This window comes from Rhincodon typus, chromosome 6, assembly GCF_021869965.1.
Source record: "Rhincodon typus isolate 14 chromosome 6, sRhiTyp1.1, whole genome shotgun sequence".
In the NCBI taxonomy this organism is placed as follows: domain Eukaryota; kingdom Metazoa; phylum Chordata; class Chondrichthyes; order Orectolobiformes; family Rhincodontidae; genus Rhincodon; species Rhincodon typus.
Genome location: NC_063337.1, coordinates 971787 through 997653, shown reverse-complemented (window position 1 = coordinate 997653; position 25867 = coordinate 971787). Strand labels below are relative to the sequence as shown.

Below are 25867 nucleotides of genomic sequence, written 5' to 3'. Positions count from 1 at the left end.
CCCTTTCTGTCCCTTCTAAAACAGCGATATCCTGGAATGTTAAGCTGCCAGCCCTGACCCTCCTTTAAACATGTCTCTGTAATGGCAATAACATCATAATTCCATACAATAATCCATGCTCTTAGTTCATCTGTCCTACCTGTTATATTTCTTGCATTGAAGTAAATGCAATCCCGTCCTCCAGTCCCTCTGAGCCCCACGACTTCCCTGTGCCTGCTCTTCCTCTGTGCTATACGTACCTCAGTCTCTCCTTGTCCCCAGTCCGTGCACTTACTGGCATGTTGTTCTGGTTCCCACAACCCTGCCACACGAGTCTAAACCCTCCTGAAGAGCTCTAGCAAACCTCCTGCCCAGGACATTTGTGTCTCTCCGGTTCAGGTACAACCCAACCTTCTTGCACAGGTCCGACCTTCCCCAGAAGACATCCCCGTGATCCATATATCTAAAGCCCTCCCTCCTACACCAGCTCTGTAGCCAGGTGTTCAACTGTACTCTCTCTCTGTTCCTAGCCTCATTATTACCTTGGTAGTCCTGCTTTTTAGCTCCCTACCTAACTCCCTGAATTGACCTCTTCCTTCTTCCTACCTGTGTCATTTGTGCCAATGTGGGCAATGACTTCTATCTGTTTTCCCTCCCATTTCAGGATGTCCTGTCTCCGCTCAGCAGCATCCAGGACATTGGTGATTCTTTGATCTCTAATCAGGAAATCCTTGGTTCCTTAACTGATTCCTTCCTTGTCTCATCTCAGTTCCTTATCAAGGCTTTCATCCTGGCCTGGGGGTTTCATAGCATTAATACTTGGCTTCTGTTCACCCTTAATCATTTTATCTAAGCAGTTCTGCATCAATTGCACTTTGCAAGTCTTTTTCTTGTATCCTGTCTGAGAGTTGGGAGAGGGCTTAGCAGAAAGTCCCTCGATATAGAAGTAGGATTTAAGCCTTGAATGGATTTGAGTATGAAGTATTACCACAGAAAAGTTTGAGGAAAAAAAGAGGGAACTTGTTCAGATTTCATCTGTGCTATAGGGGAGAAATGGGAGATCCAACAGTGTTGAGAGGACAATAGAATCAACAGCTAGAACAACAATGGGGTCTGTTATTGGAAAAAAATAAGAAACGCTGATTGAAGGTCATTGTTATCATTGGTAGTAAATCTGCACCAATTAATGCAACTTGCTAAATGGCATTTCAAAGGTCACAAAACACACTGCCAACGTTAATTTCCTTCTCTTTCAGAAACCCGTTACGTACTCTCTAAATGATTTACCTGGTAATATAGAGCGGAATACACTGTGACCATTGTGGCTAGCCTGACTTGTAGCTTGATAATAGGATGTCTTGGCATACTGACCGACCATTGTCTGATAAGTGGAGGATGAGGTGTTAACAAAGTTTGCTTTGGCTAGAGATTTTCTCAGAGGCATCTCAGTTCCAATTATTCCTCCTGTACCCAGCTTGAACTTTTTACATAAAAACCCAATTGGAGTTCGGGTTTTGGACTTAAACTGCTGGATCAACTGATTGTCTGACACCAGGAGTTGAATATCAGTGGTGTAGAAAACCTCATAGATGATGTAAATATGCTTAACATGATAAATCCAAGGCAGTTTGTGTGAGACCTTCAGCGTTTCAGGATTGATCATAAACAGTGAGACTTCCTTGTTGACATGTTTAACAATCAACTTGATGGATTTTAAAGCTCCTTCATCAATGACCAGTTCCTCGTGATCAAAGTCACTCGTACTATTCATTTGGCGCTCAATATTATTTTCCATCAGTTCTGTGCTTTCTGGATCAATATCAAACAATATTTCTTTCAGTGGCCCCAAGGGTATGAAACTCTTGCGTCGAAGTATTTTGCATCCTACGCTTTCTGACCGTTCCAAGAGCACATTCATCAGTTCGTACTGTTCAGCGTCTACGAGAAAGGGAACAGGGACTACCTGTACACCAAGGTATGCGGCGCATACCTAAAAGATAATCAGAAACACAAAAGGTGTATATCAGACAGTGGTATACTGATGACTGAGTTTTATCAGAATGTTATAGTGAAGTGTATTCAGCATGTGGGAGTGTCGCTGTGTTGAAACTTCACACTTGAATGTCTCCAATCAGATTTCCAGTCACAGCACCAAAACAGCTCTTACCAACGTTACAAATGACTTTCAGTGGGGACGCAGTGACATAGTGGTAATGTCACCGCACTAGTAATCCAGAATCTGAGGCTAATGCTTTGGGGGCATGGGCTTTAATCCCAGATGGTGGAATTTGAATTCAATTAAAAGCTGGAATTAAAAACAGCCTTGTAACCACTGTCAACGATCATAAATATGCCAAAAATACCTGTGGATGCTGGAGATCTGAAACAAAAATAGTAATAGCTAAAGAAACTCAGCATGTCTGGCCACATATGTGGAGAGAAAGCAGACTCAATGTTTCACGTCTAGTGAACCCTGAAGAACGGTCATTGACTTGAAACATTAACTCTGTTTTCTCTCCACAGATGTTGTCAGACCTGCTGAGTTCTCCAGCTATTTCTGTTTATGTGACATAAAAATGCATCTGGTTCTCTAATGCCTTTTGGGGCAGATAGATATCCGATGTCCTTACCCACTCTGGCCTATGCGTGACTCTTAACTGTCCTTTGGGCAATTAGGGTTGGGCATTAAATGTTGCCAGTCAGTGATATCTATATACCCATGTATGAATAAAAGAAAGGTGATTGTGACAAAGCTATATGTGATCTTGTTGGCCTATCTTTTGCTATTTTACTTATAAATTCTGTGTCTCGGTGCTTCTCTCCCTACACCTGATGAAGGAGCATCCCTCCGTAAGCTTGCGATTTCAAATAAACCTATTGAACTATAACCTGGTGACCTTGTCCATCCCAGTTCAACACTGGCACCTCCACATCTTTGATACCATGTCCACACCATCCTCCTAAACACAGACACCAGCTGGCTGGGACTGTTCTCATGTCATTTCAACTTACCAATAAAGAACAAGAGGAGGCCACTCAGCCCTTTAAGCCTGCTCCACCATTCAATAAAATCATGGCTGATCTGATTTTTACCTCAATCCACATTCCTGCATATCCCCGATAAACTTTCATCCCCTTGGTAATCAAGGATCTATCAAATTCTGTCATGAAAATGTTTAAAAATTCGACATCTACTGTCTTTTGAGGAAGGAAATTCCAAACACTCACAACTCTCTGCAATAAAAAAATGTTTTAAATGGGTGACCCCTTCTGTTTAAAAATGCCTCCAAGTTCTAGTTCTCCACAAAAGGAAACATTTTTTCCACATCCACCTGGTCAAGTCCTCTCAGGATCTCATATGTTTCAACTAAGTCACCTCCTACTCTTCTAAACACCAGAGGATAAAAATCGAGCTTCTCTACCATTTCCAGTTAGGCAATCCTCTCATTTCAGGTATTTGTCTTCCCAGACATTAACATCGTTCCGTAAGTACTGAAACCGGATGAATCACCTGGCATCAACCTAGGCACCAGAAAGACAACGGTAGAAACTGCCTTGTCAACGCTGCAAAGTCCTCCTCACTAACATCTGGGGGCTAGTGCCAAAATTGGGAGAGCTGTCTCACAGACTAATTAAGCAACACCCTGACACAGTCATACTCACGGAATCATACCTTACAGACAACGTCACCAACCCTATTTATGTCCTGTTAGGGAGGAGGGTTACTCCCCACCTACACGCACCTTTACTGGCTCCATCCCCGCCTCTTTGACATGTCTGTCTCCTCTCCACCTATCTTCTCCTCTATCCATCTTCTATCCGCCTCCCCTTCTCTCCCTATTTATTTCAGAACCCCCTTCCCCTCCCCCATTTCTGAAGAAGGGTCTAGGCCCGAAACGTCAGCCTTCCTGCTCCTCTGATACTGCTTGGCCTGCTGTGTTCATCCAGCTCTACACCTTGTTATCTCAGATTCTCCAGCATCTGCAGTTCCTACTATCTCGGATAACTATTTAGGAGATAGGACCACTCAAGGATAAATGAGGGAAATTGTGCTTGGAGGCAGAGGACGTGGGTGATATCCTAAAGGAGTACTTTGTGTCAGTATTCACCCAGGAGAAGGAGGAAGATGGTGAGATTAGTATGGAGCATGTTAACATGCTAGGGCATTTTGAGACCAAGAAAAAAGTGGTGTTGGGTCTCTTGAAGAGCATTAAGGTGGATAAGTCCCCAGGGCCCAATGCTCTCTACACCAGCTCTATGCCCCAGATTAATGAAAGAGGCAAGAGAAGAGATTGCTGGGGCCTTGACCTTGGCCTTTGTATCCTCACTAGCCACTGGAGAGTCCCAGACGACTGGCAAGTAGGTAACGTTGTTCCTCTGTTCAGGAAGGGAAATAGGGATAATCCAGGAAACTATAGACCGGTGAGTCTCAAATCAGTGGTTGGGAAGCTATAGGACAGAATTCTTAGGGATAGGATTTATGTACATTTGGAAAAGCATTGCCTGATGAAAAGCATGGCTTTGTGCAGAGCAGGTCATGTCTTACTAACTTAATTAAACTTTTCAAAGAGGTAACGAAGGTGATCAATGACGGTAGAGTAGTGGATATTGTCTACATGGATTTTAGTAAGGTTTTCAACAAGGTCCCTCATGGTAGGCTCATCCAGAAGATTAAGATGCTTGGGATCCATGGTGACTTGACCATGTGGATTCAGACTTGGCTTGACCATAGAAGGCAGAGGGTAGTGGTGGAAGGGTCTTTCTCTGACTGGAGGTCCACGACTAGTCGTGTTCCGCAGGGATCCATACTGGAACCTCTGCTGTTTGATATATATAAATGACTTGGATAAAAATGTAGATGGTTGGTTTAGAAGATCGGTGAAGTCGTGGATAGTGTAGAAGGTTGTCAAAGGATACAGCGAGATAGTTGCAGATATGGGCAGAGAAATGGCAGATGAAGTTTAATCCCAGTAAGTGTGAGGTGCTGCACTTTGGGAGATCAAATGTTAAGGAAAAATATACAGTTAATGGCAGGACCCAGACCAGCACTGATGTATAGAGGGATCTTGGGGTTCATGTCCCTAGCTCTCTGAAAGTGGCTACGCAAGTGGATAGGATGGCAAAGAAGGCATATGGCATGCTTGCCTTTATTGGCCGGGGTATTGAGTACAAGAGTCAGGATGTCATGTTGCAGCTTTATAAGACATTGGTTAAGCTGTATTTAGAGTATTGTGTTCATTTCTGGTTGCCACATTACAGGAAGGATGTGGAGGCTTTGGAGAGGGTACAGAAGAGGTTTACAGGATGCTGCCTGGATTAGAGGGTATGAGCTATAAGGAGAGGCTAGAAAAACTTGGGTTGTTTTCTCTGGAGCAGCAGAGGCTGAGGGGAGACTTGATAGAAGTCAACAAAATTAAGGTTGATGGTCAGAATCATTTTCCAAGAGTTGAAATATCTAATACGAAGGGGCTATGCATTTAAGTGAGGGGAGAAGGTTCAAAGGAGTCAAATGTCTCATCTAGACATTGCCCCTTGGGAATATCATCTAAAGGAGTAGTACTACTTTTCTACCTCAGCTGTGCAGGTTCTAAATTATCAGATTTATAATCCGACCCAGTACTGCGTAAGTATAAATTCATTTAAATTTTATTTCCAAATAAATATTACGAAGGCTGAAGCCATTGCTTTCAGTCTCCATTCCAAACTCCATCCCCTAAGTGGCAATTCCATTTCTCTCCCTAGTAACAGTCTAAGGATAAGCCAATTTGTTCACAACCTTTGGTTATTTAAACAATCACCTTAAATCTGAGTCCTCTGATTCTCATTCCTTTCACCAATTGGAACAGCTTTCCCTGTCTAGACAAGATATTGAATACTTCCATCAAATCTCCTCTCGAGCCTTCTCTCAAAGAAAACACTTCCTACATCTCCAATTTATCCTCATAAATGAAGTTCCTCATCTCTGGAATCATACTGATGAATCTCCTGTATGCTTTCTCTGATTCCTTCATACCCTTCCAAATTCAGCAATATCCCAGCTGAAACCAAACTAGTGTCATACAGATTGAGTTTAACATCCCTGTCCTTGTACTCTGCGGTTGCATTAATAAAACCTCTAAACTTTATTAACCACTTTCTTCTGCTTCCCTGCCACCTTAAATGACTTGTGCACATTGCATTTAAGATCTTCTGCTCCTTCCTCCTCTTTAGAATAGCATATTTTATTTTGTACTATCTCTCTATTGTTATAATCAAAGGTGAAGTTATTGACAGACAAGTCAGATGCCAGACTGAAACCTGGCTTGCTGGATCATATTATGTTGTGGCTTCAACAAAGTGATCATTCACTGTAACACAAGCACATAATGTTACAGATTTTACTTTAGTGACAAACAGAAGTTTACTAACAAAAGAAAAGAAGATAAAATGGAATAAACCAAACTATTTACTCATAATACAAATTCAAAGATTTTTAAGCACAGTTAAAGTATAAACCCATTAATCACAAGATACTGCTGAATTTCATCTACACGTTTTTTTATTTCAAGTTTCCAGCATCCACAGTATTATACTTTTATATTAGTTTTTGTATAGTACCCAAACACACCCCTGGTACAGTACTCAAATACCCACCTTGTATAGTACAAAAAAACGCTACTCACATTGTATTCACACCAAAGTCCCTGTCTCTAACACCTTGTTTGGTTTAAGTCACATGTGACCTTAGCTAATAGACAGGAATGGGAATAGACAGATACTTCTCATATAGCTACTATACACCTGAGTTTGAATGTACTCAGCTTTAAGATACATCTTCAGGGTTTTATCCCAACACTTCTGGTTTGGAACTAATATTACCTCTTTAAGCTAATCAAGTTTCACTATGTCCTACTGTTTTCGGGAGCACTACTCTATATAACCACTTCACAAAAAGACTTTACAGGACTGCCAAGAGTTCAAAGTAAAACTAAAAAGAAAACCTCTCTCTCTAAGCTATGGATGTTTCACTTAAGCTGTAAAAAAAACTTTTCTTGACCTTCTAACTGGAACATGTTTATCTTTAGAGTCCTTAAACCTTATCAATGTCCACAAAAACACATTAATTCTAAAACTAGATCCCAGTGCACAGTTCTACCAAATTTTATATCACCTGCAAGTTTTAAAATTTGGCCCTGTACCCCAGGTTCTAAAAATTTCTCGAGAGTGATCCGTGTGAGAGCAGGATGAGTAAGCTGGTGTGTTAGAGGCATGTAGGTGAGTTGTACTAGCAGAGTAGAGGTTGAGACAGGGGAGAGAGTGAGACCTCTGAGAATGACAATGAGGGTGAGATCTGCATGTGCAAGGTGGAGACCTGTGAAAGGAGAGAAGTGAGCAGTGAGTGAAATCGCAGGGCTATTGTAACTTGTTCAGAATTCCATGCCAGTTACTGCTGCCTTGGCGCTTGCAACCCCAAAATTTAACTCACAACCTCATTTGAAGTCTAGGTCACCGGTCTGGGAACCGGGCTTAAATGCATAATATAGAACATGAAGAGCTAAGATCTTAACCAGTTTTCTGTCCTGTCCTTTCAATTTTGCTTCCCTTGAAATTAACGAATCAAAGACCTGGGATCTGACCAGGGTGAGAGCGACTTTAATGAGGATTGGACATCCAGGGTAATTTTTAGATGCAGAAATATTGTTACAAGTAGAGAGAGAGATATGATTTTTTTCTTTATTCTTTCACAGAATATGGGCCTTGTTGGCTGGCCAGCATTTCTTACCTATCCCTAACCACACTTGAACTGAGTGACTTGCTTGGTCATTTCAGTGTCAGTTCAGAGTCAACTACAGTACTGTGGATCTGGAGTCACATGTAGGTCAGACTATGTAAGGATGGCAGATTTCTTTCCCTGAAGGACATTAGAAAATCAGAGTTGTTTTTTAATAAATAGCTTTATGGTTATTATTCAAACATTTAAACATACAAACAAGAAGCACAAAACAAGAAGCCACTCAGCCCTTGAACCTGCTCCATCATTCAATAAGATCACGGCTGGTCTGACTGTAACCTGAAATCTGTATTCCTGTCTGCCCTAATACCTTTCATTCTCCTGGCTTAACATGAATCTATCCACTACTATCCTAAAAATATTCAAGGGCTCTGCTTCTACCACCTTTTCAGGAAGAGAGTTCATAACCCTTGGAGAGAAAACAAATTATACAGAGATAGTAGGAACTGCAGATGCTGGAGAATCTGAGATAACAAGATGTAGAGCTGGATGAACACAGCAGGCCAACCAGCATCAGAGGAGCAGGAAAGCTGACGTTTCAGGCCTAGACCCTTCTGCAGAAATGGGGGAGGGGAAGGGGGTTCTGAAATAAATAGAGAGAGAGGGGGAGGCAGATAGAAGATGGATAAAGGAGAAGATAGGTGGAGAGGAGACAGACATGTCAAAAAGGCGAGGATGGAGCCAGTAAAGGTGAGTGTAGGTGGGGAGTTAGGGAGGGAATAGGTCAGTCCAGGGAGGACGGACAGGTCAAGGAGGCGGGATGAGGTTAGTAGGTAGGAGATGGGGGTGGGACTTGAGGTGGGAGGAGGGGATAGGTGGGAGGAAGGACAGGTTAGGGAGGCGGGGACAAGCTCGGCTGGTTTTGGGATGCGGTTGGGGGAGGGGAGATTTTAAAGCTTGTGAAGTCCTCATTGATACCATTGGGCTGCAGGGTTCCCAAGTGAAATATGAGGTGCTGTTCCTGCAACCTTCGGGTGGCATCGTTGTGGCACTGCAGGAGGCCCAGGATGGACATGTCATCTGAGGAGTGGGAGGGGGAGTTGAAATGGTTCACGACTGGGAGGTGCAGTTGGTTAGAGCGAACCGAGCGTTTGTGTTCTGCAAAGCGGTCCCCAAGCCTCTGCTTGGTTTCCCCGATGTAGAGGAGGCCGCAATGGGAACAGCGGATACAGTATACCACATTAGCAGATGTGCAGGTGAACATCTACTTGATGTGGAAGGTCTTCTTAGGGCCTGGGATGGTGGTGAGGGGGGAGGTATAGGGGCAGGTGTAGCACTTCCTGCGGTTGCAGGGAAAAGTGCCGGGTGTGGTGGGGCTGGAGGGGAGTGTGGAGCGGACAAGGGAGTCACGGAGAGAGTGGTCCCTCCGGAAAGCAGATAAGGGTGGGGAGGGAAAAATGTCTTTGGTGGTGGGGTCAGAAAATAAATTATACATCTGTTTTAATTGGGTGACGTCTGATTTCTAAAAAGTGATTCTTAGTTTTTGATCCTCTTATAAGAGGAACCATCCTCCCACATCCCGCCTGTCAAGACCCCTCAAGATCTTATATATTTCAATCAAGTCACCTTTCACTCTTCTAAATTCCAGAGGAAACAAGTCTAGATTATCTAATCCTTCCTCATAAGGAATCATAATCATTCCAGGTATTAGTCTGGTAAGCCTTCTCTGAACTGCATTCAATGTATTTACATTTATCTTTAAATAACGTGACCAAAACTGTATATAGTTCTCCAGATGTGATCTAATCAAAACCCTGTATAAATGAAGCATAACTTCCCCACTTTTCAATTCAAATCCTCTTGTGGTAAATGCTATCATCTATTCTATTAGCTTCCTCGATTACTTGCTGTACCTGCAAACCAGCCTTTTGTGATTCGTGCACAAGGACACCTAGATCTTTCTGCATCTCAGAGGTCTGTAATCTGTCACAATTGTGATAATATGATTTTTTTTCTTCCTGACAAATTGAACAGCTTCATATTTTCCCATTCATACTATTTTTGCCACATCTTCACCCACTCACTTAACCTATGTATATTTCTCTGTAGCATCCTTGTGTCCACTTCACAAATTACCTTCCCACCTATTTTCGTGCGATCAGCAAATTTGACAACGATGCCTTCCAATTCTCCATCTAACTCATTCATATAAATTGTGAACTATTGAGGTTCTAGCACTGACCCCAGTGGCACACTACTTGTTACATCTTGCCAATGTGAACAGACTGATTTATGCTTACTCTGTACTTTCTGTTAGCCTGTAAATCTTTGAAGCATGCCAGTCTGCTGCCTGCTACTCCATGAGCTTTTATTTTCCACAATAACCTTCGATGTGGCACTTTATCAAATACCTTCTGGAAATCTAAGTTGAGTATATCTGCTGGTACATCCACAGCATATATTACCTCCTCAAAGAACTCCAGTAGGTTGGTCAAACATGACTTCCCTTTGACAAAACCATATTGACAATGCCTGGTTATCTTGATTTTATATTAAATGCCCACTTAAAATATCTTTAATTATAGCTTCTAACACTTTCCAGATAGTCGACATTAAGCTAACTGGCCTATAATTTCCTGCTTTCTGCCTTCCCCTACTTTTCGAATTATATTATCTGTCTTCCAAGCTGACAGGACTGTCCCTGAGGCAATTTTGGGAAATTAAAAGCCATAAGAACATAGGAAATAGGAGCAGGAGCAGCCATCTGGCCCATCGACACTGCTTCACCATTTGATAAGATCATAGCTCATCTTTTCGTGGACTCAGCTCCACCTACCTGCCTGCTGACCTTAACCCTTAATTCCTTTACTGTTCAAAAATCTTTGCCTTAAAAACATTCGACCAATGTCCTCAACTGCTTCGCTGAGCAGGAATCCACAGATTCATAACCCTTTGGGTGAAGAAGTTCCTTCTCAACTAAGTCCTAAATATGCTCCCCCTTATTTTGAGGCTATATCCCCTAGTCCTAGTTTCACCCACATCCTCCCTGCTTCTATCTTATCTATTCCCTTCATAATTTTATATGTTTCTATAAGATTCCCTCTCATTCTTCTAAATTCCAATGTGTATAGTCCCAGTATACTCATTGTCTCTTCATAAGCCATCCCTCTCGACTCCGCAATCAACCTAGTGAACTTCCTCTGCGCCCCCTCCAATGCCAGTACATCCTTTCTCAAATAAGCAGACCAGAACTGTACACAGTGCTCTAGATGTGACCTCACCAGCACCCTATACAGCTGCAGCATAACCTCCCTGTTTTTAAAATCTATCTCTCTGGCAATGAAGGACAATATTCCATTTGCTTCTTAATTACCCGCTGCACCTGTAAACCAACTTTTTGTGAATGCATCAACTCTCTCACTAACTAATTCTTTCATGACCCAAGGATGAAGTTGATCAGGACCCAAGAACTTCTCAGCCACTGCTCCAACAATTGGCTCTGTATCATTTCTCTGGTGATAGTTTTCTGACTTTCTCCTTCTCTCCCAGTTCCTTATTTATTACTTCTTCTGGGATGTAACTCATATTCTCTCTAGTGAAGACAAATACAAATACTAAGGTTTTAGAGTAGATTTGTAGCTCGGGCTGTGGATGTTGTGGTTGGCTCACCGAGCTGGTTTGTTGTTCTGCAGACGTTTCATTACCCTTCTGGGTAACATCATCAGTGCAGCCTCCGATGAAGCACTGTTGTGTTTTCCCGCCTGTTATTTGAACTCTAGCATCCGTTGGGCTGGATTACCTCACTTCTGGTTTTCCTTCGTAGTGGAGTGTATATGGGGTCGAGCTCTATGTGCTTGTTGATGGCTTTCTTCGTGGAGTATCAGGCTTCTAGGAATTCCCGTGCCTGTCTCTGCTTTGCTTGTCCCAGGATCTTGGTGTTGTCCCAATCGAATTGATGGTTCTCCTTACCCATGTGGATGGATATTGGTCGTGTCTTTTTGTTGCCAGTTGGTGTTCGTGTACCCTTGTGGTTAATTTCCTTCCTGTTTGTCCAATATAGCATTTGTCACAGTCTCTGCAGGGAATCTTGTATATGACATTGGTCCTGTCCATAGTGGGTAGTGGGTCTATGGTCCGAGTGAGCAGTTGGCGTAGGGTTGTTGTGGGTTTGTGTGCTACTCTGATGCCCAGTGGTCATAGGAGTCTTGTGGTCAATTCAGATGATTTCCTGATGTAATGTAGCATGATGAGTGTGTCGGGGTGTGTAGCATCTTCCTGGTGTTGTTCGTGTGATAGGCATCTTCTGACCCAGTTTTCCGGGTATCCATTGTCTTTGAATACCTGGAAGAGGTACTCTTCTTCTTCTCGGTGTAGTTCTGTGCTGCTGCAGTGGGTTGTTGCCCGTTTAAATAACGTTCTCACGCAACTTTGTTTGTGCGTGTTAGGGTTAGGGAAATTCAGTACTTGGTCAATGTGTGTGTCTTTCCTGTGTACTTTTGTTAGGAATTCCCCATTTGTCCTGCGTTCCACCATGACATCCAGGAATGGGAGCTGTTTGTTCTTCTCCTCTTTGGTGAATTTTATTCCAGGGAGGGTGTTGTTTATTAGTTTGTGTGTCTCCTCTAGTTTGGCTTGTTTAATAATGACAAAGGTGTGGTCCACGTAGCGTATCCATAGTTTTGGTTGGATTAGCGGAAGGGCCATACTTTCAAGTCTCTGCATCACTGCTTCGGCTATTGGTCCGGAGATAGGTGATCCCATAGGTGTCCCGTTGATCTGTTCACAGTGAGGACCAACAGCATCAATGAAGAAATACAACAGGCCATAAGATAGACAGTGATCGCAACACTGACCAGAAAAAGCAAACGCAACACCCTCAATGCAGCTGAAAGGAAAGCTGAAAGAAGGACTGAAAAAGGACAAGAACATCACAGTACTACCAGCAGACAAAGAGTGTGTGACAGTAATACTAAATAAATGGGACTACCTCTTCAAGGCACAGGCACTGCTAGCCGACGAGAACACATACCAGTAACTGCACACAGACCTGACAACACAACTAGGCAACAAGATCCTTAAGACACTAAAGAGACTCAAACAGACGGGACAGATCAACAAAACAGACTTCTTAAGAATGAAGCCTGAAGGAACTACACTCCCCCAGATTCCACGGCCTCCTGAAAGTTCACAAACCGGACATACCCCTTAGACCCATAGTCTCCCTGCCAGCACGCCATCACACAGATTAGCCAAGGAGCTACAAAGGAGACTAAAGCACCTCATCAGCAAGTCACCCCACTCAATCCACTCAGCCCAGGAGTCCCTCAATTCCATCAAGGATATAAGAATTGATGATGATGAGAACATGGTATAATTTGACGTTACTGCACTATTCACATCAATACTCATACCACTAGCAAGAGAAACAATGACAGCACTACAAAAACAAGAACATGACACCATCTCCACAGACAACATGGTGAAGCTATGCCTCACCACCCATTTCACTTTTAATGGCCAAATATAGAAACAGATAAACAGGACACCCATGGGATCACCTATCTCTGGACCAATAGCCGAAGCAGTGATGCAGAGACTTGAAAGTATGGCCCTTCCGCTAATCCAACCAAAACTATGGATACGCTACGTGGACCACACCTTTGTCATTATTAAACAAACCAAACTAGAGGAGACACACAAACTAATAAACAACACCCTCTCCGGAATCAGATTCACCAGAGAGGAGGAGAAGAACAAACAGCTCCCATTCCTGGATGTCATGGTGGAACGCAGGACAAATGGGGAATTCCTAACAAAAGTACACAGGAAAGACACACACATTGACCAAGTACTGAATTTCGACAGCAACCACCCTAACACGCACAAACAAAGTTGCGTGAGAACGTTATTTAAACGGGCAACAACCCACTGCAGCAGCACAGAACTACACCGAGAAGAAGAAGAGTACCTCTTCCAGGTATTCAAAGACAATGGATACCCGGAAAACTGGGTCAGAAGATGCCTATCACACGAACAACACCAGGAAGATGCTACACACCCCGACACACTCATCACGCTACCTTACATCAGGAACACATTGGAACTAACCACAAGACTCCTATGACCACTGGGCATCAGAGTGGCACACAAACCCACATCAACCCTACGACAACTGTTCACCCAAATCAAAGACACACTACCCACTATGGACAGGACTAATGTCATATACAAGATTCCATGCAGATACTGTGACAAACACTACATTGGACAAACAGGAAGGAAATTAACCACAAGGGTACACAACCATCAATTGGCAACAAAAAGACACGACCAATACTCACTCATCTCCATCCACATGGATAAAGAGAACCACTATTTCGATTGGGACAACACCAAGATCCTGGGATAAGCAAAGCTGAGACAGGCACGGGAATTCCTAGAAGCCTGGTACTCCACGAAGAAAGCCATCAACAAACACATAGAGCTCGACCCCATATACACTCCACTGCAAAGGAAAACCGGAAGTGAGGTAAGCCAGCTCAATGGACTCCAGATTTCAAATAACAGGTGAGAAAACACAACAGCGCTTCTTCGGCGGCTGCACTGATGATGTTACCCAGCAGGGGTAATGAAACATCTGCGGAACAACGAACCAGCTCAGCGAGCTAACCAATCACAAGATACAAATACCTGTTCAATTCATCTGCCATCAACTTATTTTCCATTATTAGTTCTCCAGATGTACTTTCTATTCCAGATTTAATGAACTAAATTCAAAATTTGAACCCCTGTCTCTCGACATTAACATGGGCTTCTAGAGTATTCATCCAATGATGTTCCACTCCCTCCACCTCCATTTATGGAATTACAGATTTTGAGAATATAGTTGTAATTGAATAGTGTGATTACTTTTTCTCGGGCTTGGTACAGGGGCGAAGAAGAGAATGCAATGAGGTAACTGATGTTGCTGCTCATACTGAGCCAGCTTCAAACCTTCCAATAATCCCACCAAAGGAAGCAAAGAAAGGCACATGGAGACGCTGTAGGCTAATCTCAGCCACACCAGCTTTCTCTATTACCTCATCGCAAGAATTCTGTCAGCTTAGTTCACAGAATAATAGTGCAGAAGACGCGCTTTGATCTGCCAAGTCTGCGCTGATAGAACTACTTTAAATCCACAGTAATCCCACTTTCCAGCAGTAAGCCCATAACCTATAATGTTATGAGATTTCAAGTGCTCATCCAAGTATTTTTAAAGGTTGTGATGTTAACCACCTCAACTTGAGGAACTTGAAGATAGAGAAGTCCCCCGGGCCTGATGGGATTTATCCAAGATTTCTATGAGAAGCAAGGGAAGAGATCGCAGGACCTTTGGCGATGATCTTTTCGTCCTAGCTGTCCACAGGTATAGTGCCGGAAGATTGGAGACAGGCAAACGTCATTCCCTTGTTCAAAAAAGGGAATAGGGATAACCCCGGAAATTATAGGCCAGTTAGTCTTACGTCAGTGGTGGGCAAATTATTGGAAAGGGCTCTGAGAGATAGGATTTATGATCATTTGGATAGGCACAGTTTGATTCGTGATAGTCAGCATGGATTTGTGAGGGGGAGATCATGCCTCACAAACCTTATTGAATTCTTTGAAGAGGTGACCAAACACGTGGATGAAGGTAGAGCAGTGGATGTGGTATACATGGATTTAAGTAAGGCGCTTGATAAGGTTCCCCATGGTAGGCTCATGCAGAACGTAAGGAGGCATGGGATAGGGGGAAATGTGGCAGATTGAATTCAGAATTGGCTGACCCTTAGAAGACAAAGGGTGGTAATGGACAGAAAATATTCAACATGGTGCTCAGTTACGAATGATGTACCACAAGGATCTGTCTGGGTCTCTTCTATTTGTGATTTTTGTAAATGATTTGGATGTAGGAGTGGAAGGGTGGATTAGTAAGTTCGCGGACGATACGAAGGTGAGTCGAGTTGTGGACAGTGCAGTGGGGTGTTCTAGGTTACAAAGGGACATTGATAGGATGCAGAGCTGGGCTGAGAAGTGGCAGATGGAGTTTAACCCTGAAAAGTGTGAGGTGATTCATTTTGGAAGGACAAATTTGAAAACAGAGTACAGGGTTAACGGAAAGATTCTTGGCAGTGTGGAGGAGCAGAGGGATCTCAGGATTCATGTCCACAGTTCCCTGAAAGCTGCCATCCAGGTGGATAGAGTTGTTAAGAAGGCATATGGTGTGTTAGCTTTCATTAATAGAGGGATTGAGTTCAAGAGCCGTGAAGTTATGCTCCAGCTGTACAAAACCCTGGTTCGGCCACATCTGGAGTATTGTGTTCAGTTCTGGTCGCCTCATTACAAGAAAGATGTGGAAGTGTTGGAAAAGGTGCAGAGGAGATTTACCAGAGTGTTGCCTGGAATGGAGGGAAGGTCTTATGAGGAAAGGTTGAGAGAGCTAGGGCTTTTCTCTTTAGAACGACGAAGGATGAGAGGTGACTTGATAGAGGTGTACAAGATGATCAGAGGTATAGATAGAGTGGACAGCCAGAGACTTTTTCCTAGGGTGGAGGTAGCTATTACGAGGGGGCATAGTTTTAAAGTGAGTGGAGGTAGATATAGGGGAGACATCAGAGGTAGGTTCTTTACTCAGAGAGTGGTAGGGGCGTGAAATGCATTGCCGAAGAGGGTAGTGGAGTCGGCCTCTTTAGGGGCATTTAAGCAGCTATTAGATAGGCATATGGATGATAGTATAAGGTAGGGGTGGAGGTTAGATAGACCCTAGGTTTAGGGTAAAGGTTCGGTACAACATCGTGGGCAAAGGGCCTGTACTGTGCTGTACTGTTCTATGTTCTATGGTCTAACTACCCTCCCAGGCAGTACATTCCAGACCTCACCAGACTCTAAGGAAAAATATTACTCACATCCCTCTAAACCTATTTCCTTTCACTTTAAAACTATGCCCCCCTATTATTGACCCTTCAATTAAGAGAGACAGCTGTTGTCTATTCATCTTGTCCATGCCCCTCAGAATCTTTTTCACACCCATCAGGTCCCCCTTCAGCCTCATCTGTTCCAAAGAAAACAACCTGAGCTTAACTAGCCTCTCTTCATCATTAACCTGCTCCATCCCAGGCAACATCCTGGTGAATCTCCTCTGCACCCCATCCAGTTCAATCACATCCTTCCAGAATGAAGTGACCAGTTAAACATGATTTGCCATGAACAAATCAATGTTGGCTTTCCTTGGTTAATCCGTGTGTCCAAGTGATAACAGTGTTACAGGGATGTGAATTGAAATTTATCAGAGTGTTAGATTAAAAGGCATGGACTATTTCAGGTAGTTATAGTGCAGGGTACATGTCAATCAAGGTGTAATGGGAAATTGTGATATAGACAACACTGTAGGAAGCTGGAGGAACACAGCAGGCCAGGCAGCTTCAGAGGAGCGGGAAAGCTGACGTTTCGGGTCAGGACCCCTCTTCAGAAATGGGGGAGGGGGAAGGGAGCTCTGAAATAAATAGTAAGAGGAGGGGTTGGGTTGGGGAGGATAGATGAGATGGTGATAGGTGAATGCAGGTAGGCGGTGGTGGGGATTGGTCAGTGAGGTGGGAGGGGTGGATAGGTAGGAGAGAAGATGGACAGGTTGTGTCAGGACACGGAGGTGCAGTGAGAGGGAGGGTTGGACATGGGGTGAGGCCAGGGATGGGAGAATTTGAAACTAGTAAAGTCCACATTGTGACCATTGGGTTGTAGGCTCTCAAGGCGGAATAAGAGGTGCTGCTCCTCTAGTTTGTGGGTGGTATCATTGTGACACTGGAGGAGGCCCAAGATGGACAAGTCACCCAGGGAGTGGAAGGGGGAGTTAAAATGGTTGGCCACCGGAAGGTGTTGTCATTTGTTGCAAACAGAGCGCAGGTGCTCTACAAAATGGTCTCCGAGCCTCCGCTTGGTCTCACTGATGTACAGGAGGCCACATCGGGAGCAATGGATACAGTTGACCACATTGATAGATGTGCAGGTGAACCTCTGTCTAATGTGAAAAGTTTGTTTGGTGCCTTGGATGGGGGTGAGGGGGGAGGTGTTGGGGCAGGTGTAGCACTTCCTGCGGTTGCAGGGAATGGTGCCGGGGGTGGTGGGGCTAGTGGGGGGCATGGAGCGGACGAGGGAGTCGTGGAGAGAGCAGTCCCTACGGAAGGCAGATAGGGGTGGGGAGGCAAATATCTCTTTGGTTGTGGGGTCAGATTGCAACGGTAGAGAGTGTGGGTTATATCAAAGTGTGACAGGACAGCATGTGATGGTATCAGAAAGCACCAAAGTGAGAATGATGAGCTCTATGGCATGGTGGCTCAGTGGTTACCACAGCTGCCTCACAGTGCCAGGGACCTGGGTTTGATTCCATCCTCGGGCGACTGTCTGAGTGGAGTTTGCACATTCTCCCTGTGTCTGCATGGGTTCCCTTCAGGTGTTCCGGTTTCCTCCCACAGTCCAAAGATGTGTAGGTTAGGTGGATTGGCCATGATAAATTGCTCAGTGATATAGAGGTTAAGTGGGCTAGACATGGGAAATGCAGGGGTAGGGGAATGCGTCTGGGTGGGATGCTCTTTGGAGGGGTAGTGTGGACTTATTGGGCCAAATGGCCTGTTTCACACTGTCAGGATTCTACAGCAGTGATATGGGAATATTAAAATGTTCCAGTGAGGAGTGTGGGGAAATTAGAGAGTATTACAACACACTATAGTGAGAAAATGGATTATAGCAAGATTATTATAGTCAGGTTTGTAGTATATCAAACTGTTACAGTCAGGAGCAAAGTGTACATTAGAGAATACAGCACTGGGTTGGGGTACAATATTGGAAATATAGTGAGGGATATATGTATCTTGGATTGTCGCACAGAGAGATATGGTGTATACCAAAGGTGTACTGAACTATGCCTAATTCAAGAGGACATTGGCACTCTGCCAACCAGATAGGTAGGTACTGCCAGCTTGTTGGAGAGGAAGGTAAGGAGGTAAATGGTAAAGCCTTTAGGTACTAGTCCAGCAGCTTGCCCAGCTATAGCTGGGACACAGTTGACCATTAGACTTGCGAAGCATTTTGTTGAAGATTCATGACATCACAAGATGAAACACAAGCTATGATTACACAAGCAGAAATTGCTGGAAAAGCTCAGCAGTACTGAGGAAGGGTCACCGGACCCAAAACATTAACCCTGATTTTTCTTCACAGATGCTGCTGGACCTGCTGAGCTTTTCCAGCAACTTCTGTTTTCATTCCTAATTTACTGTATCTGCAGTTCTTTTGGTTTTTACAAGCTCTGATTAATTTTAAACAAAAAAACCAAAGATCTGCAGATTTTGGGAATCCAAAAACAAAAACAGAAATTGCTGGAAAATCTCAGCAGGTCTGGTAGCATCTGAAGAGAGACAGCAGAATTAATCTTTCAGGTCCAGTGACCATTCTTCGGTTCTGTTAACTTTGCCTTCTCTCTACAGATGCTGCCAGACCTGCTGCGTTTCGTCAGGAATTCTAGTTTCTGTCTTGATTATTTTCCCTTCATGATAATTAACAATTGGGAGTAATTGAGGGAACTGTTGCATGTTTCTAGAGCAAATAAAATGCATAAAAATTCTGGAAGCACTCATCTCGACAAGCAACTGATGAGAAGAATGGAAAATTGCTGACATTTATGTCATGATCAGAACTGCCTTGCTGAAGCATGGTCTTCTTGAACTAAATAGGTCATCTCCACCCTGGATGATGACCAGGATATCTGCCTCCCTATCTTACATCCTGCCTATACAAGTTGCCTCCAAGTCACACACCATCCCGAGTTGGAAATACACAGTCATTCCTTCAGTGACACAAGGTCAAAGTCCTAGAATTCCTTTCCGAACAACACTGTAGGTGTCTCCACACTTCTAGGCATATGGTAACTCAAAGTAGTGCACCACCACTTTCTCCTGGACATAAACACTGCCTAGACAATGATGTTTATGTCTTGTCAATGAATTAAAAAACATCAATGTAGCAGTGCCTCATCTCTTTCTCTCTCAAACCTGTTAATTATTTTGAAGCTGCAAAACCTGTTTTCTGAGAACTGGTTCCTCCCTCGAGGAAGTTAATTCTATTTTTGCAATTTTATCGGAACAAATTAAGCTTCCAGTCAGGAGCAGCTAGATGTTGATTATTACATTTATCTAGAGCTCAGTACTGTGCTGAGAGACTTAAACTCATTATAGATGATGAGTGGGGTATTTTGAGGTGGGTAGTGAGTTTTGCCCATGTCCTAATTTTATCAGAGTCTTGATCGCCCTTTACCTCTACACATGAGGGCCTAAATTAGTTTGCATTTTTCATGTTTTTAAATCCCTTTATTGTTTCACCCACCCTATCTTTGTACTCCTCTGCAGCCAACACACCCTCTGAATTCAGGTCACTTGCTTCCCCTCAGTTTTAATCATTCTCCCAAATTCAATTCAAGCATTCTTTCAGCTGCCAAGGCCCTAAACTCTGAAATATTTCCCTAAACCACACCACCTCTCCTTCCTCCTGTTTTCCATCTCAAACATCTCACCTGGATGACTATCATCCTCTGAGAAAACGTTTCATACTTTTTTGCTCCAATGTGATCCATTATACGGGTGTTACTGGCTGGGCCAGAATTGTTGCCCATCCCTAGTTGCCCTTGAGAAAGCAGTGGTTAGCTGCCTTTTGAGCTGCATTCTGTGTGAGGTAAATACACCCACAGTGTTGTTCGGGAGGGAGTTCTAGGATTCTGGCACAGTGACAATGTTAGAGCAGTGAAATTGTTTCAAGTCAGGATGGTGTCTGGCTTGGAGGGGAACCTGCAGGGGATGGTGTTGCAATGTATCTGCTGCCCTTGCCCTTCTCGGTGGCAGAGGTGCCGGGTTTGAAAGGAGCTGTCTAATGAGTCTTGGTGAGGTGCTGCCATTGTGTAAAAGTGTTACAGGGGGTGGATGATGTGGCAATGAAGCGGGCTGTCTTGTCCACGATGGTATATGAGAACATAAGAAATAGGAGCTGGATAAGCCCTTTGACCCCACAAATCTGCCCCATTATTCAACAAGGTCATGTCTGATCTGCCCCAGGCCTCAACTCCTCTTTCAGTGCAGCTACTCATAGCCTAACATAACCCTGGTATGTCTCTTTATCTGCTCTTTAAATATTTTCAGTGATCTGGTCTTCACAATTCTCTTAACAATTCCAAACATTTACTGCCTCTGGGAGAAGAAATTCCTTTACATCTCAGTTTTAAATGAATGTCCCTTTATCCTGTAACTATGTCCCCAGTTCAAGAATTCCCCATTAGTCCCTAGCTCATTTCCAAATATTTAGGACCAGAACTGTCCTCTCCCTCACTGGGCTTTCCTAATTGTATCTCAAGAAGTCTTTCTGGATGCAGTACAAGAATTTTGCTCCCACTCCGACCTTGCACACAAACTCTCCTAGTTAATATTCCAGCAGCAATAATCCCCGACTATTATTGTCTTATTATTGTTGCACCACTCTGAAATTTGATTATGTATTTGATCCTCTATCTCTCCCTGACTGTTTGGGGACCTATACCACACACACAAAAGCAGGTTTGTCTCTTTTGTGTTTTCCAAATCTAACCAGAGGGCCTCATTTGATGATCCTTGCAAGACATCATCCCTCCGCATGGATGTAATTGATTCCTTGATGAATACTATGATCTCCCCTCCCTTATATCCCCCTCTCCATCTCAACTGAATAAGCTATAACCAGGAATGTGGAAATGCAAATTCTGCCCATCTTTCAACCAAATCGTGGTTATAGCTATGATATCAAACTCACGTGTGCCTATCTGTGCCCTCAGATTAAGGTGTAGAGCTGGATGAACACAGCAGGCCAAGCAGCATCAGAGGAGCAGGAAAGCTGACGTTTCGGGTTGAGACCCTTTTTCAGAAATGGGGGAGGGGAAGGGGATTCTGAAATAAATAGGGAGAAAGGGGGAGGTGGATAGAAGATGGATAAAGGAGAAGATAGGTGGAGAGGAGACAGACAGGTCAAAGAGGCGGGGTTGAGCCAGTAAAGGTGAGTGTAGGTGGGGAGTTAGGGAGGGGATAGGTCAGTCCAGGGAGGACGGACAGTCAAGGAGGCGGGATGAGGCTGGTAGGTAGGAGATGGGGGTGGGGCTTGAGGTAGGAGGAATAGTTAGGGAGGCGGGGATGAGCTGGGCTGGTTTTGGGCTGCAGTCGGGGAAGGGGAGATTTTGAAGCTTGTGAAGTCCACATTGATACCCTTGGGCTGCAGGGTTCCCAAGCGAAATATGAGATGCAGCCTTCGGGTGGCATCATTATGGCAATGCAGGAGGCCCAGGATGGACATGTCATCCAAGGAGTGGGAGGGGGAATCGAAATGGTTCGCGACTGGGAGGTGTAGTTGTTTGTTGCGAACCGAGCGTAGGTGTTCCATAAAGTGGTCCCCAAGGTGGGGATGGTCAACACAAGGTTTTCTTGCCTGTGTTTGACCTGATATCATGAGATTTCATGCAGACTGAAGTCATTGTAGAGAACTCCCTGTCTGACTATGTCATGCTGTTACTCATTTATCAAACTAAACTAGTCTGTAACTCTCACATTTTGCCAAACAAATTCGCAGATATTAGTGAGAAGTGCCTTTTGAGCAGGTTATGTCATTGTCTTTTCTGATACCAAGGTCAATACCAGGTAATCCAAATGGTTTGATTCTAATTCAGCTTCTCTGTAGTGGGTTAATAGAGCTGAGTGGCTTAATAGCCATTTCAGGGGGTAGTTACCAGTCAACCACATTACTGTGTACCTGCAGTGGCATTTAGGTCAGATCAGGTCAGGACAGCAAATCACTGAGCCGGATAATTTGATACAACAGCCCGGTAGTTGCATCATCATCATTACTGAGGCTAATGACTTCTTTGTCATTTCATAATTGAGTATCAATTCCTCCAGCTGTCTTGGTGGGATATGAACTCTTGTCTTTGGGGCATTAATCAGGCCTTAGGATTATTAATCCAGTAATATGACCATAATGCTACTATTTTATGGGTTGTGATACTTCAAAGACATTGACCTTCGCTCACTAGTCTTCATCATTGACCCTCCCTCACTGGTCTTCACCCATTGACCCCTACTCATTGACCTTCACTCATTGACCCTCATTCACAAATCTTCACCCAGTGGTCTTCAACTATTGACCCTCACTCACTGATCTTCACCCACTCGTCTTTGCCCATTGACCCTCACTCACTGATCTTCACCCACTGCTCTTCACCCATTGACCCTTACTCACTGATCTTCACATATTGACCCTCACTCACTGATCTTCACCCACTCGTCTTCGTCCATTGATGCTCACTCACCGATCTTTACTGACTGATATTCAACTGTTGACTCTCATTCACTGACTTTTACCCACTGGTCTTCACCCATTGACTTTCAAACACTGATCTTCATTCATTGATCTTCACCCACTGACCTTCACACTGATTTTTACTCATGACTGCTCACTAACTCACCCAAGCACACACTGACCTCTCTCAAACACTGACCCTCACACACACTGGCTTTCACTAACTGACCTTCACTCATTGGCCCTCATTCACTGCCCCTCACATAGACTGGTCTTCACTCACTCACTGACCCTTACTCACTCACGGACCCTCACTCAGACTGGCCTTCACTCAGTCACTGTTCCTCACTCACTGACCCTTACTCACTCACTGACCCTTACTCATTAGCCCTCACTCACTGACCCTCACACAGACTGGCCTTCACTCAGTCACTGATCCTCACTCACTGACTCTTACTCACTCACTGACCCTCACTCATTGACCCTCGTACAAACTGGCCCTCACACAATCACTGATTCTCACTCGAGTCATACAACATGGAAACAGACCCTTCGGTCCAACTTGTACATACCGAGCAGGTATCCTAAACTGAACTAGTCCCATTTGCCAGCATTTGGCCCATATCCCTTTAAACCTTTCCTATCATGTACCTGTCGAAATGTTGTTTAGATGTTGTAACTATATTCACCTCCACTATTTCCTCTGGTAGCTGGTTCCATATACGCACCACCCTCTCTGTGTGACAAATGTTGCTCCTCAGGTCCCTTTTAAATCTTTCCCTCTCATCTTAAACCAATGCACTCTAGTTTTGGACTCCCCTACCCTTGGGAAAAGACTTTGGCTATTCACGTTATCCATGCTCCTCATCATTTTATAAACCTCTATGAGGTCACCCCTCAGCCTGCTATGCTCCAGGGAAAAAAGTCCCAGCCTATCCAGCCTCTCTTTATTACTCAAACCCTCCAGTCCCAGCAACATCCTGGTAAATTTTTCCTGTACCTTTTCTAGTTTAACAACATATTTCCTATAGCAAGGTGACCAGAATTGCATGCAGTATTCTAAAATTGGCCTCACCAATATCTTGTACCACCACGATATGATGTTTCAACTCCTATACTCAATGCTCTGGCAGTAAAGTGCCAAACGTGTTATTCACCACTCTGTCTACCTGCAAAGCCACTTTCAAGGAGCTATGACCCTGCACCCCTAAGTCCCTCTGTTCAACAATATTTCCCAGGGCCCTACCATTATCTGTAGAAGTCCCGCCCTGATTTGCCTTACCAACACCTCGCATTTATCTAAATTAGACTCCAACTGCCACTCTCGGCCCACTGGCCCCTCTAATCAAGATGTACTGGGTGGGAGCAGGCATGACATTGAGTGAGGGTCAATGAGTGAGGGTTAATGAGTAAGTGAGGGTGAATGAGTGAGTAAGGGTCAGTGAGTGAGTAAGGATCAGTGAGTGAGGGATCATCGTATGGGTGAGAATCAGTGACTGAGTGAGGGTAAGTGTGTGAGTACCGTTGTAATTGTAGATAACCTTCTTCACAGTCCACTATGCCACCAATTTTGGTGTCATCTGCAAACTTACTAACCATACCTCCTATATTCTAATCCAACTCATTGATACAAATGATGACAACAGAGGACCCAGAACCAATCCTTGCGGCCTTGCAGTCACAGGCCTCCAGTCCAAATAACAACCCACTACCACCACCCTCTGTCTTCTACCACAAAGCCAATTTTGTATCCAATTGGCTATTTCTCCCTAGATCCCATGTGATCCAACCTTACAATCCTGTCTACCATGCAGGGCATTGTTGAAGGCCTTGCTAAAGTCCAAATAGACAATGTCTACTGCTCTGCCTTCATCTATCTTCTTGGTAATCTCTTCAAGAAACTCAAATTTGTGAGACACAATTTCCCATGCACAAAGCCATGCTGGCTATCTCTAATCAGTCCTTGCCTTTCCAAATGCACATAAGTCCTATCTCTCAGAATCCCCTCCAAAAACTTATCCACTACTGATGTCTGTCTCACTGATCTACAGTTCCCAGGGTCCTCCTTAGAGCCTCTCATAAACAGTGAGACAACATTAGCCACTCTCCAGTCCTCAGACACCTCACCTGTGGCTCACTGACCCTCATTCACTCACTGGCCCTCACTCTTAGAGTCATGGAGATATACAGCATGGAAACAGACCCTTTGGTCCAACTCATCCATGCCGACCAGATGTCCTAGATAAATCCAGTCCCATTTGCCAGCATTTGGTCCATATCCCTCAAAACCCTTCCTATTGATGTACCCACCCAGACGCCTTTTAAATGTTGTAATCATACCAGCCTCCACCACTTTCTCTGGCAACTCATTCCATACATACACCACCCTTTGTATGAAAAAGTTACCCCTCAGGTCCCTGTTAAATCTTTCCCTGCTCACCTTAAACTTATGCCCCTCTAGTTTTGGATTCCCCCACCCCTTGTCTATTCACTCCATTCATGCCCCTCATGATTTTATAAACCTCTATAAGGTCACGCCTCAACCTCCCATGCTCACTCATTAATACTCACTCCCTCACTGATCCTCACTCATTCAATGATCTCTCACTCACCGACCCCCACTCCCTCACTGACCCTCACTCACTGACCCTCACTCCCTCAGTGACCCTCACATTCCCTCACTAAACCTCACACTCCCTCACTGACCCTCACTCTCCCTCACTCTCCCTCACTAAACTTCACACTCCCTCACTAAACTTCACACTCCCTCACTGACCCTCACACTCCCTCACTAAACCTCACACT

At 44.1% G+C, this 25867-nt stretch overlaps 2 protein-coding genes across 2 annotated transcripts in view; both read right to left on the bottom strand.

The window, feature by feature from the left end:
• The window catches only part of LOC125483348, an 80517-nt gene extending 79038 nt beyond the window's left edge, over positions 1-1479 (bottom strand). The window contains exon 1 of the mRNA XM_048598270.1: positions 1267-1479. Within this exon, the coding sequence (XP_048454227.1) occupies positions 1267-1423 (157 nt within the window). The 5' untranslated portion in view covers positions 1424-1479. The remainder of the gene's footprint in view (positions 1-1266) is intronic.
• LOC125483295 (uncharacterized protein C11orf42-like) overlaps positions 1425-25867 on the bottom strand; it is a 25030-nt gene continuing 587 nt past the window's right edge. The window contains exons 2-3 of the mRNA XM_048597846.1: positions 1476-1969; positions 1425-1443 (exon numbers count right to left, since the gene is read on the bottom strand). Coding sequence (XP_048453803.1) covers positions 1425-1443; positions 1476-1969 — 513 coding nt within the window. The remainder of the gene's footprint in view (positions 1444-1475; positions 1970-25867) is intronic.